The sequence below is a fragment of the Argentina silus genome (genome assembly GCF_951799395.1).
Source record: "Argentina silus genome assembly, chromosome: 12".
Taxonomy (NCBI): domain Eukaryota; kingdom Metazoa; phylum Chordata; class Actinopteri; order Argentiniformes; family Argentinidae; genus Argentina; species Argentina silus.
The window spans coordinates 13,154,070-13,168,552 of record NC_139666.1 but is presented as its reverse complement, the minus strand read 5'-3'; the positions used below and the strand labels follow the sequence as shown (position 1 = coordinate 13,168,552).

Genomic DNA, 14,483 nt, shown 5'->3' with positions numbered 1-14,483 from the left:
ACCTGTTTATTTGGACTGGTGGAGTGTACCGTATGTCTCAGACTCCTGGAGAGATGAGTGAATACGCTGTGTTGGGAGTCTAGCATCATGGACACCACAGCCAAAATAAACAACAGCATCTGCCAAATAGTCCAATGTTTGGATAATATATTGCATATATTGCCTTCTCACAGCACTTTCAATTAAGCAAGAAAGCATAAGGAATAGGTTAAGGATTATTTTATTACTTAACAGTTTGTACAGTTTCTACCATGGAAAAATAACATGTAACATAAGACTGTATTTACAATTCCATTTTTACAAAATGTCTTTACAAGATGTTTTGCCGGTTCAAAAACTCTAGACTAAAACACACAAAACACACAAAACACACACACACACACATACACACGCACACACACACACACATACAGTACACACACATCCACACAAATCAAACTTTGTAATACACACATAAATAAATATAGACATTCACTGACTGTTCCACAACAAATATTTCTACAGCCAAGAACATATACAATTCCAACATTTCCACACAAAGTTATAATTTCATTAATAAACATTACATATTATTCCCCATATAGTTCTCTGTTAATCTGTTAATGAAATATTGCTAACATATTCAAAAGAGGTAACACAGACGTATTTCATGCCTACAGAACACTAACGTTTGTCATGCAAAACCATTACAAGCATTCAATTTGAAGCTAGTAATTCATTTACAGTTAAAGTCAAATGTACTTCTACATGCAACATACTATGAGCAATATTTTGGGTTAAACTACACTGGTTTTAGTTACATTATTCATCCGTACATACTGTATGCCTAAGCGCCATCTTTTTACTTGGTAAAACAAAATAAATAGGTGAAATCCAACTTCTCCTTTCTCAACGAATACATGATTGTGTTTTACAATTGTATGGCATTTGCTCCATTCATGTTCATGTGTCTTCAATCAAGTTACTGTAATGTTTAAACAAGATGCAAACTAATTTCATGTCAACAATTCAACAGCCTTCAGTATTTTTTCTAAGATTAAATACAATCAAAATGGATAAAATGCAGTAGCTTTAGTTTGATGGCTGTGATCAACTTTGTCCTACTGTCCCACTCTGAGATGAAATGGAGAAAAATGAACCAACCAGTAGAAAAGAAAAGAGTCCTACAGTTTGTATCTGACTGTTTGGTGCAGACCCCAGTCAGTAGGGAACATCTGAGGGGACTATGAGGGAGAAGCATATGCTGTGCAGCCTGGAGTAGAACTCATATCACATGAGTAGGGATCAGTTCATGGTCTGCCTTGTTTCTGTGTTTCTGTTTGGTTCCACACTGTATTCCCTCCCCGGGTGAAGGACCTGGGAGACATTGGTTCTGGTTCCACTGGGTCTGGCTGGCTGGGAGTCTCAATGTCTCTCTGCTGAGGGCTTCTGATGCGGATGGTGCTGCCTGAGTCTGGGTCCTACGACACATACAAAGGACACGTCAAGATCAGTTCCTACTGGTGTTTTCTGAGGTAATTTAAGACAACTGCTAGCTGTGAGAGAGCCATAGACAGTGAGTTAGCGCTTACGGTGCTGCAGGACTGGTAACACACTGGGGGTCTGAAAGGTCTTGACAGTAGCAGGACCCTCCCCTCCTGTTGTTATAACCTGAACCTCCAGTCTGTAGTACGTGGCTGGCCGCAGGTTGGACACTACCAGCAGATTATGATCCTGGAAGAGACATTCTATCAATCACTGGTATAAGAGAACATGTTTTGACATTCACTCTGTAGGCCTATGTACTGTAAGGAAGTCTCAACTTTTGTCTGTCAAAATGTATGTAAAAATGTTTACATGACTGCTGGTTGCTTGTTGGTTAAACCTGTAAAACAATGCATCCACACTCTGCTCTCTACCCAAGCACTATGTAAATGAGGACTTTGTTGTCAAATGTCCTGTTTTCCATCGTTTTTGTTCGTCTGCTAAACATTGAGTGGTGGGTTCTGTTATTTTTAGATGCTACCTCATTGGGCGGCGCAGACAGGCTTAACGTGTTGTTGATAGAGGAGATTATGTAAAATAGTGGGGTTTTCACAGCTCTCACAGAGGATGAAAGAGGAAGGAGGGAAGGTAGATGAAACACGGGAGGAGGAGAACCTCCACCAGGACACAACACCCCCTCCCTTAGATCTCCCCCTGTGTCTGTCTACACCGCTGCTTATCTCCAGATTCATGTAAAGAGGGCACGGCGGCGTATCCTTAAAATACCTCCACGCCTGACATCTGTATAACGAAATGCTGAAGATAGCACTTCTTTTTCAGCAACTGAGGACAGTATCATCAGCCAAAATGTAATATATTCCTGCTTTTATGCTGCCCCTAAACCCTGTCTAAGAGCAAAAGCACACATATATTAAGACATATCCTGAAAAGAGTCACCTTACTCTAAGGTGAGTGCATGTACTTTTCCACAAAATAAGTTCTCTCACATCAAAAATAAAGTTACTTGAATTAAAAGTTATGGAAATAACGTACCGGAGGCAGGATCTGGGACTGGGAAATGATGCTGTTGGGAAGGCTGTTTTGTCGGCTCTCTGTGGTGACCTCGGCCCAGGTGACCTGGAAGCCTGTGATTCGCTGATGGGGCTGGACCTTGGACACCCGCCACAGGAAGTTGCCTGTGATGTTGCCCTCGTGGATGGAGAAGGATGCCGTCAGGTTCTCTGGCTTGGCCAACACTTTGGGAAGCCCTGGAGCTACTGAGAAAGACAAAAATGACCATTAAGAAAAACTATTCTGATATACTGTCCATAGATTATTTAGTTCACAGACTGATATATACTGATATACTGTAAAGAGATGATTCATAGTGAATAGATACATCTCTACTCTATCACATGAGAAGAGTCTATAACCAGGATGTGAGTAATGAGGTGCTGTTCTGTCTCACCTCCCTCCCCAGGACAGGGGATGTGTTTGTGGCTCTTGCTCCGGATGGTGAGGCAGGACGGGGTGAGGAAGGTAGTGCTCTCGTCCTTGGAGCGTCTCTTGGACTTGAGCATGTGAACGGTGACTTTGTACTTGCAGGAAAACAGCAGGCTGGGGAGGTTGATGTAGTTCTCCTGAGCCCAGAAACACATTTTTCAGCCCTGATGACTTTGACATGTCACCCAGGTCATGTCTCTGGGAGCCCCGCAGATAATTAAATACACAGAGCCGGAGGGGATCAGATTCCCATTTCAGGCCCTGGAAAATGCCCCACATCAGAGGACCACTTTGAACAGGCACATGTTAGGGGTTAAACCACTATTCTTCAATTCTGACCCTGATGTAAAAATCATGATCTCCATTTTATGGGTTCCAAATGTAACACAAATATAAGGGAAAGTGACTTTATAAAGATGAGTAAACTCAACGCAGAATTTAAAATGAAGATGACATGACATTTGAATGCTCTAGACCTCGTTTCAGACGCGAATCATCGACTGATCTAAAAATCGCCTCTTGTGTCTCTTCTCGAGGAAACATGAACATTTCCTGCTGAGTGGTGGATTTAAATCTTGCATTTGTAATAAAGTGGTTTGACACTAATAGCACTGAATTCCGAGGGGGGTGCGTGTATGCTCTGTGATACGAAACAGCCCTGATTAAATCCTAGTGAGGCACCATGTTCGCACACAGGGGACACCGACAAGCAAGTGCTCTGCTGGAATCCTTCCCAGTGATCTATAGAAAAAGGATGTGTATTTCCTAGCAACTAGAGAAGGGGTCCCAGAAGAATGTGTTGATTGCAAGGCCTCTGCCATCTTGTATCAGGCTGAGGCTGAGTCTGTGTGCCCCCCCCCCCCCCCCCCCCCCCGACACCCTCAACCCCCAACCACCCCCAAATCAAGCCATGCAGCCTGGGCAACTCATGCTGGGGGTGCATGGTCCCCCATTCCCGGAAACATTGTTTTACTAAATGTGTTTTATTGGGCAGCACACACCACATGTTTGACCACACGGACTGAGTCATAATCAAAACAACAGTGATTTGCCCGCTGCAAATAGCACAACAGGACGCAGGCTCTGAGTGGGGCTCTTTTCTTTAGAGTAGATTGGCTTTTTCTTAACGAAAGACAAAAGGGCTGGCAGACACTATGCACACCACTGAGTTCCACATCAAGACATGGACCTGCAAATACATTCTGAGATCATCTGCTTTGATCAAATCATGATTTGGGACTGACCTGTGTGACGGATTTCTCAGGTCCTCTGGTCTCGTTGTGGCTGCAGTACTCCGGCATCCACTGGACATGGTAGCGACTCACCAGAGAGTCTGAGAGAAGAGGAGGAAGAGAGAGAAGAGAGACGGTCACTGACCTGATACCAAAACTGGGACAAGGAACCTACTGAACATGATCGGACACCAGGAGACATCATAAATGCTTGTTGGATAAAGTGATGTTATCGTACAAAGCAAAACATCCAAGCACGCCGTCTGAGCCCTGTTCATTTCACAGTATCAGTGTGATCTCCACCACAGCTCTGATTAGATGATAACATCTGTTCCAAAGCATGAAAAACAACGTTCTTAAATTTGCTTGTCTGTGACTCATTTTAATTGCAACATTAGGGATAAGAAGATTTTTTTTATTTTGAAAAGAGTGTATATGCAATTGACTAAAAGCTCTAGTCCTCAAATATTTCTCCAACTGTTGTGTTTAACCATCTAATCAGTGCAGTAGCAGCCCTGCCTATGTTTGAGTGGCTGCCCTCAGCCCTGGTGAACCAGCAGCGTTCCCGCCACTTCATTACTGAACAGTAGGGCCTCACTGGCTAATCAGTGATGTGTACGCTCCCATTGGTCCCCCTGTTATTTTACTGGATTTATTATTCATCCGGCTGTATCGTTCGGATGTGAAATTATACTTCTCCGATTAATAATTGAGTTACGCTGTGTTAGCCCTTGGCAGGGGCCTGGTTTGTGGTAGGGAGATAAAAGGGGTCCTTTGAAGGCTTAGACACGGATCTGGCGCGCACAGCCTCCCAGCACTTTGGAAGCAGAAGAGAGGAATTACAGGGAAGCGGGAAATTGGGAAAAAATAAACAAGATATGCATAGCTAGACTGACAGAGAAGGGGAGTGGCATGTAAAACAAGGGAAGGAACATGGAAATCAGGTAGAGAGCAGTAGCACTGTAGAGTAAGATAAATCGTCTGTGAGCTAGCCTCAGAAGTGCCGCCACCGCCGCTGTCCTGTCTATTGTCTTTGTTTGAGACAGACGGACACTGATACAGTATCTTACGGTAAGACCCTCCCATGTCTGATGGAAGCAGTACAGACAGCCAGCTCCGGCCCAGATCTGGGGTATGCTGCTCTGTCTCAGAATGAGTGACTAATGTAATCAGGGTTAAGTTAGCCGGCCCCTCCGTCAGAACACACAGAGCTGATGAGGAACCTGACCCTGGGTCAGGACTAAAGCTCTCCACTCAGTCGGTCCAGCTGTCTGCTTACTGCACTACAATACGGGTGGTCAGAGGCAGAGTCAGAGCCATCCATCAGCCCAGCAAGAGGCCGTGCCCACACTGCCAGGGCCACAGTCCACAGTCCAACCACCAGGATATGGACCTGGCCCAGGACTAACTCCACAACACTCTGGGCTGAACTCGTGCCCGTCCCAGTCACAATCACTCAGCTCCCTGAGCCCCAGCCGGCTCTACTTTGACTCTGGACCAGGAAGCATTCCCCCCTCTCTCGCTCTCTGTATGTGATTCAGCAGAAGGCCAGTCCATCAGGAGACAAGGCCTCTCCCAGCCAGCCAGTACATTCTTGACTCCACTATGTGGAGCTTGGCTTGGGTGATGACATATATTAGTAACATAACATAGAGCAGTGAATGGGACTTGACAGGCTACCCTTGAAGCACGCCTTTCAAGGTTTCCATATTTCCACTCTGGTATTAATCTACGGGCTGGGGAACGAACGCTGCTGTCAGAGGCATTCTTATAGGGTTTAACCCTTTAGAGTCCAACCTGGGTGTTTCTGGGAGGTGACGTCAGGTCTTGTAAAACAAAATGGACTGTTTCAACACTAATGTGAGCGACTTCTTTGGTGGAGGAGGATCTATTAAATACAGCTGTCAATAAACTCCATCATATAGGCCCCGCTCCCTGTGTTTATTGTTCTTCAGCAAACAGAGCCTGCGCTCTACCGGCCCATGTGCAGATTAACACTCACTCACCCCAGCGCTCCAATTACCCTCAGTCACAAAGATACATTGTTTCATTTATTTGATCTACACTATCCAATACTAGTTTTCCTAGATTAAACTTTGATCGTGTAAGTCATTGAGAATCATTCATACCCCGACATTGATTAGCCAATAAAATGAGGCAGGAGGATGATGGATGTGGGAATGCGGTGGTAATTACAGTACAGTAGAGGCTGAAGCCAGAACCACAACCACATACCTCCTCTGTTCTTCCAGTAAACGCGGACCTGCAGCTGGCCGTCCTGGTAGAAAGGTGTGCCCACCTCCAACGGGCCCGCGGGGCGTTTCCCCAGGGTAGACCCAATGGGCGTCACCTCCTCCTTCTTTGACTTTGACACTGATTTGACTATGTTGGAAAAGAATGAAGGTTGGTTGGATAATACTTTCCATATATACTATAATACTTTTTGGTTGGATAATGGTCTTACTCATAATCAACTCATTCAAAAAATACTCAACTCTCTTATGTTGCAATTACACAACAATTACTAAATTACTGTGTAACAGCGTAACATAATCACTCATGAGTGAAACTGCCTTACCTGAGTCGTTGTTCTGTGCAGAGCTGAAGTGAAGAGAGGCCTTGGCACTCTTCAGACGCACCTGTCCCCAGTACGTCACCGCCTGCAGCTCCACTGTGTAACTGCTGTTGGCCTGCAGCCCCTCCAGATCCACCCAGCTCTGGGCCTGCAACCACAGGAACACAAGACAGTTCAACAGCCTGGCCACAACCATGTCACACTGCTACCCACTAGATTAGACTCCCAGCCCTGTCCCAGTCCCTTGCCCAGTCCCAGCCCAGGCCAGGCCTGTGGGAAAGCGTGGTGATTGGGAACACATGCGGGCAGGGTGAACCACCATGGGGATGAGATAGCGTAGCAGGGCATGAGACTGTGGGCCGTGTGAGGGAGACATATTATCAAAACCTCCTGGGGCTTTGTTAGCTTATGTTTGGGTCTCAGCATTCCACCAGCAGCATGGGCTTGATAGGCTCTGGTTATTGACTGTGCTTGTTTTGACATTCCGATAGCAGCAGGTTGCTTTCAAAGCCCTGAGGTGCCAAAGTGGAAACCAGTAGTACATGTGTCAATAGGTATCTGGTATCTTCCAGCTTTCTCACCTCAGTGGCACATCTGCTGTTTATTACAAAAGCTAATTCAGGATAGGACTCTGCGTAAGTGCCAATGGCTTAGCTGTCTAGCTGTCGAATATCGTTTTTTGCTTTACGCAATCAAAATGGTCTTTCGATGGAAAATAATAAAGATATGCATGGCTGCTGTTGTACCTCTTATACTTCCTCATTTTATATTTAGTTTAAACTTATAACTGATTATATAGCGGGCCAAAGCAAAATGATCTCTGGATTTCTTCTAATATATCTTCTAGTATTCTAAATAATAGTAACTTTGACATATATGTTATCCAAGGAATACAGCCTCATGGCATTGAATGATTTATCTAGCAGTAAATGAGCCACAAGTGATTTGTTGTGTTTTCTTTCAAAGCTTAACCATGCGCTTAAGAGAAGTTTAATTTGTTTGAGGAAATAAAACAATGAGAGCTACGAGAGCGATAGCTTTAAGAGTTTGTGTAATCAAATGAGATGCCTTTCGTTGTTTATCTTTTTCTGTAGTTGGTCTGTGGTTTGTATTTACAGTCCTGAGGCTGTAGGAGTGATGCTGTGAGATGGACCAGGTCCAAATAGGCCCGCCCTGAACCAGGCCCACGCCAGGGGCGTCTGCCGAGTCTACAGCCTGCCGACACATCACCCAGGTAGGGGAGAGAGGAGAGAGGATTACCCCGTTGGTGGTCTTTCTCCTCTTCTTCTTGGACGGCACCATAGACTTGCCGGGAACGGTCCAGCTCCAGAAGACTTTGTAATGATGGACGGGGATATCAGGCTCCTCTGGCAGGGTCCAGTTGAGACGGGCAGTCACCAGCCCCTCAGCACCCAGTGTCATGTTGGTGACGCGCAGGCTGGCTGGGCTGGGAGGAGCAGAGGGATCTGGAAACACACCAACACACAGTAATTCAGAGCAGCTCTCTCCATCTCTCCCTCCAGCTGTTGGTCTTTAAACAGGGACTAAGCATAATGTATGACATAGAAGGTATTGTCTCTCAATGGAAGACACAGATGATCAAAAGTGAATTGTTTTTGGTTGTTTAATTTGTGAACAACCGCAAATAATGTCTTTGTCAAAACTGACTGCTATGCCATTGTTTTCTGAATAAGTCGGTGCTGATACATAGACCAATAACAAAACCATTTGTAACCATTCATAAATGATTAAAGAATTAATCAGTTTACCACAGAAATGTGTTTGTCCTTCATTCAAATTATGTTAGACATTTTGTAAGTAGGCCTGTAACAAACCAGGGTACATTTTCACACTTGAAAAATCTTTGCAGCACAGCTGAGAGGCCAGTATGACGGTGTAAAGTAATTAGTCCTATACGAATAATCTGTCATGAAATGTTATGACAGGTGTCATGTCATGCCTATGATAGCGTTCCACAGGATGGAGAGCGCAGGTCAAGGGTTAACAAACACATGCTTCTCACTTGGGCTCAACCCTCACATTCCATCTGTGTGTGTGTGTGTGTGTGAATACCTAGCTGGGTTAGTGTGTGTCTAAATGGTGTTGTGGGGCAGGTTTTGAGTCCAGCCAGATGGGGGCTGACCCGGGCTAGTTGTAAGCTGCTAGCTACTAGCTGCTAGTTGCAGGCAGCCATGTACAGTGCTGATGTCAGCCTGGCCCAGGCAGAGAGGGCCAGATGCCAGACCAGAGGGAATTGGCCCATAATGATAAAATGATCGAGAACCCAGTTGTTAGCTCCTTTCCCCCTGCCTTCTCCCACCTGAAACACATTTGAGGTGGTTTGAGAGTGCAATTGGAGGCATCATTTCAGAGCCGGCTAATGTTATCCACGCAAGATAAATAAGCACGAGAGCTTTTGCAAATTGCCCTAACAATGTATGGAGGTGGGAAATTGCAGTCAGATGATACAGTGGTGCTGTGTAAATAACAAAGGAATGAGAGAATCATCCAGTGCTCATCAACTCCATGACAGCTCCCATCAATCCATCAATGTTGTGGAGGTGATTGGAAGGATTGGAGATCCGTTTCCATCCCTACAGCAGAATCCTTCTCCACCTGGTGTCTGGGTATGTCAAACAGCCTGTCATATCACCCAAGGGACCTCATGTATTAATACAGTTGACAGGGAAGGTCACTGGGGATACACCACCAAATACATTAAGACGATTTGGTCTTGACATGAAGCTCAAGATGGTGTGCGTTTTGGGTCCCTTGTGAGGATTGTATTCCACTACCATCATCATTAGCTATGGCTATTCATACTGAAGGTGAACGTGAGGGTGGTCATTAAAGGAACAGTTCACAAAATAAATCTACATTTGTCAGATGAATGGAAAGGGAAAGACAGGCACCATCTCATGTTCTGGTGTTCTGATTAATTTGTTGTCTTTCTTTTCCATTCATTTGGAGTTGAGTCAGATCTAATCAAACGATGGCATGGGACACGGACTCCTGAAAATGCCTGAAAAACGCTTTTGATTGAACTGTCCTTTTAACTGTGTATGTTGCAAGAGCAAACACAGAGGCAAAACCAAAACTAAGGCAGCATCCTGCGCCATATCAACTGAATTGTTCTGCACATGGCTTTGCCTCTACATGTCAAAGAAACAGACACTATCTGGCCAACGTCACATGACATGTAGACACAATATTACATTCATAAACCTGTAATCCATGGGAATTCCACAACAATCGGCTGGAGCTTTAACAAATGCCATCTGCAGCTGCACTACAGAGCTATTTAGTGTCATTCAACATGGAACACACAGAGTAGTCAAACATCAGCATAGTCTGGCATCAAACACCTCTAATCTGTGGCAAAGATCTGAAGCAGGCTTCCTTACCTCATTCCTCTTGGAAGCCAGACAACACTTACATGCATTTGAAACCTTCAATATCCTGACTAATTCAGACATATTACATTTTATATGGCTGTAAAGAGGGGAAAACCCCATCTTTGAAGAGTTAAATGAAGCTCTGGTTGCAACACAGAACAGAAAAGTCATTTCTCATGACTTGTGTTCTGGTTGGCATCAATGTGATTTATAATTTCCATGTAGCTCATTGTAGAACTTTGGGGACAGTGGAGGGAGCAATGCCAAGTGAATGCTAATTCGATTTAAGGTTGAGGTTAGCGACAGTAGGTAGTGAAAGGAACATTCAAAGGCTTATGTAAGGTGGTGATGAATTTGAAACTTCCTGCCAAAAAGATCAAGTGTATTCTGATGTGAGCAGTATTGCGAGCCTAAGTAATCCCCCACAGAGAAAATATATGATTTGTTTCACCCAGTAGGCTAAGTACAGTAAGACCTACATTACCACACACACACACACACACACACACACACACACACACAGTACAATGATTGTCTGTGTACATGTGTAGCGAAATAGGGTAAATTAGGCGTTACTGAGGCAAATCAGGTTGTAAAACCTTGTCCCAAAGGCTCCACCTGTTCCTAAGTCTTAACTGTAGCAAATGGAGAGCACTGGGTGTCAAACAGGAACTAAATTAAAGCAAGGCCACACACACACACACACACACACACACACCTCTGGAGGAGCGGAAGTGCTTGCTGGGAGCAGTGAAGCCGCGGGTCCCGTGGACGTTGACTGCTGCCACTCTGAACTGGTACCATCTGCTGGCTCTGATGTCGGCCAGTTGGACGCGCTCCTCTGTAGTCTGAGGGACAGATGGGGAGAGAGCAGGCCCACAGGGGTCAGAGGTGAGACAGGGTCGCAGCTCATGTGCGTTTGCTGCCACATCAGTCATCTGTGTGTTTCTCTTTGCCAAACTTTCAAAGACATTGTGACTGTAAGGAATGTGCAGCCGTGTGCAACGGACAGTCAGTCGGGGTAGAGCCTCCACAGCTGTGTGGTGCCCTGAGGGTGTCACATGTACCCCTTATGGCAGGGACAACGTATTTTCAAAAGTTTATCACTTATGAATGCAGAACTACGGATACTAATTTCCCATATGATACACAGATTCGTAAACATTGCTGTTCGCATTGCCCATGCTATTTATTTAGGAGAACCAAATGGGCAATGATTATGTCACAGTGTAAGAGGGTATTTGGTGTGATGCTCTACCTGTGCCACGCTCTCCCACTCTGTGGCATCGTCCTCGCTTGGGTGGATGCCATAGTTCCAGCGACGCTGCACCACATACAGGACAGGCTCCACAGAGATGTTGAACTTAGAGGACCAGCGAATCTCCAGACCTGTTGGGAGCTCCAAAAACACCAGCTCCTTCCTGGGCTTCAGTGGTGCTCCTTAGGGGCAAAGCATAACATCATCACTGTGAGACAGACTTCAGACAACACACAGTATCATGACTGTGAGACAGATTTTAGATGACATCGTCACTGTGAGACGGACTAAGTGAAAGCATCACCATCCTACTGTGGCGGACCGTGACACTCTCGTCTCACAGGCGTGGAAGACTGTGTTTTACCAGCTGTTTCTTTAGGCAGATAGCGTCTAGGCATGTGAGGTATAGCAAACAGCTATACCGCTAGCAGTATGTCCTCTCTTCCCTAACAAACACACACCAAAAAATCCATTTGCATCACTGTTCCTCACAGTCAAACCCATTCAACCTCAGTTGATGTGCCCATGTGCGATAAATTAGATATTTATTTAGTGCACAATTGGAAGAAGTGCACAGCCACGACAGATTAACTCTCTCCGTTGGATTTATTACAATTGAGAGGTAGTGAGTTGTTGATTGAGCAGTGGGCGGAGTGTTAATGAGATGGAGATTGGAAAAAAGCGGCTTCAGGAGTAGAGAAGAACACTGAATTAATCCCACACCTCTCTATAAATCACCTGGCGCTTCGCACCATTATAGACTACCTCTTCACTCGCCGAGCAGCACTACTGCTGCTGTTCTGCATTCATGAAATGCAGTATAAACACACAGGCTCATGGCACCTCAAATTGACTGCAAACAACTGAGTGTCCTCAATAGCATCGGCTGTATAAGCAGGCTGCTTGAACTTGTTATATCTCCATTCACTCTTTTAGAGGCTCTTTTAATGTGATGACTTGATACCCATAAAATACTGGAAGATGGAGGTGGGACCATTTGTGAGACATATATGGAGTTAGTCTCCCGTCCCATAGATAGGAGCTCTCTGCTCAGGAACAGCTGTGTGCCATTGTGCTGTGGTTTCACAGCTCCAGAGTGTGCGTGTGTCACACCTCCTGCAAAATGAGGAACACACTACATTAACAATACCACAACATTCCTCCTCTCCCTCCCCTTTCGCCCTGGCTCGTCTTCTCTCAGAGCCACACACAAACACACACCACCTCTCCCATCCAACAATCATCCACATGCAGCAAAGCAACCAATCCTAAACCTTCTCTCAGCTCCCTATCCAAATATTCCCATCATTGAGCCAGGTCTGGTCCAAGACTCTAAGAATACTCACAGCATTCATCTTTCAATGGCCACACACTTTCTCTCTCCCTTTCCAAAACCATGATGTAACTCCTGTTGATCAGTGATCAAGAGCAGAGCGTCCCTTCATGTCTTGCACATTCCAGCAATAATACTCATGGATTATAATTCTAAATACTCACGCACACACACACTGTCATAATGACCTCTCTAATTACAGGGCTAAGGCCAACATGCACCAATCAATGTGGGCGGAACAGTTCCAACAATACATTCTTCAAAGGTGAATGTTTCACAATGGCCTCCCATAAACCCTGAGGATGACTGACTGAGTCTTTGCTTTTGAGCACTGATCCTCTGAGGCCTCCAAACTTTCATACATCCAAACCCCCTCCTTCACTTGTCTTTGTGGTGTGAAGTTGTGAAGTGTTTATGACTGTGAGGATCTAGCATTGTCGCCTGATGAGGGAGTCCATAAGGACAGACTGACAGATTAACATGAGGACATAGACTGAGAACATGAGTGTCTTTCTACACTGGTGTCTCGGTGGAGTATAATCCATCAAAAATGACTACAGAGGCATCACTGCTGACAGTGGTGTGTGTGTGTGTGTGTGTGTATGAGAAGGAAGGAGACATATAGGGGGGAAGGAGGGAGAGAGAGGAAGAGAAAGAGCAAATAACATCTGTCTCTATGTGCTATTCAGAAGGTTCTCGCCTGCAAACTAATATAGAGCCTCTTAGATGAGAACACGGGAAGCAGTGGGGTATTCACATACACTATCTAATTAGGAAATCATTTGAGATTCTCTTAATTAGACTTTTCTAATTAATTTCTTTTTTCTTTTCTTTAAAAAGTTAAACCCTGAGAAGAAGAAGTCTCATTAATTTTGACTAAAGTTGACATAGCAATCTTCCACATGCTCAGCCATATCTTATTCAGAACTCCACTTTGCCAGCGCGCCTTTGGGAGGATGTTACAGAATAGTGTATAGTAGAGTAGGTAAGAGCACTGGGGCCGATTGATGTAAAGAGAAGAGCTCCAGTACATATGGAACAAAAGCCCAGTGGGGGTCTTCTGTCTCTCTGTGTTCAAAAGACATAGCACGCACAAAGAGCTCTGCTTTCTGCAATCTTCCTCTGTCAGGGACACACGTTCACTGGGGACCTTCACCTGCGCACAGACGCACGCACACACATCTGAGAGTGATCTTGCCGGGGGAAACACTCCATTTCGCCCCACTCGTGTTGGGTAATGGCTTCCAGCATTATAGATCATCCTGAACAAACTTGTGCACACACAGAAACAATTACCCTCTCCACACCGTGAGCACATAATTACACCTTTAACATTGAAGATCAGGACTGGAATTCTAACAGAACATTGACCAGACTGCTAATTAAAATATGTGTGAATGTGATACCAACAGAGATTAATCAAATGTTTGGTTTGACTTCACAGTCAACTGTTTTTATTCTCGGTATGCTGAATGGTTTTCATTGAATGTATCGTATTGAATGTAATGAACTTCTCAAGGATGTGTCCCCTTTCATCTACACAGGCTGTTTATCTCTTGGTAACGACACAGGATTCAAACTCCATTTATTCTTACAATATATAAATAGGTAGGTAGGTACTTTATTGATCCGAGGGGAAATTAATACTAACACACTCGCCAACACACACATGCGGCAAAACACTCACGCACCCACACACACACACACACACACACACACACAC

The 14,483-nt window shown here is 44.9% G+C and overlaps 1 protein-coding gene across 1 annotated transcript in view; it reads right to left on the bottom strand.

Moving 5' to 3' along the window:
- Nucleotides 1-295: 295 nt before the first annotated feature.
- anos1 (anosmin 1) overlaps nt 296-14,483 on the bottom strand; it is a 34,494-nt gene continuing 20,306 nt past the window's right edge. Inside the window, exons 5-14 of the mRNA XM_083681663.1 lie at nt 11,428-11,609; nt 10,888-11,017; nt 8,035-8,240; nt 6,778-6,922; nt 6,435-6,581; nt 4,212-4,300; nt 2,933-3,104; nt 2,518-2,741; nt 1,572-1,713; nt 296-1,460 (exon numbers count right to left, since the gene is read on the bottom strand). Of these exons, the coding sequence (XP_083537789.1) occupies nt 1,405-1,460; nt 1,572-1,713; nt 2,518-2,741; nt 2,933-3,104; nt 4,212-4,300; nt 6,435-6,581; nt 6,778-6,922; nt 8,035-8,240; nt 10,888-11,017; nt 11,428-11,609 (1,493 nt within the window). The 3' untranslated portion in view covers nt 296-1,404. The remainder of the gene's footprint in view (nt 1,461-1,571; nt 1,714-2,517; nt 2,742-2,932; nt 3,105-4,211; nt 4,301-6,434; nt 6,582-6,777; nt 6,923-8,034; nt 8,241-10,887; nt 11,018-11,427; nt 11,610-14,483) is intronic.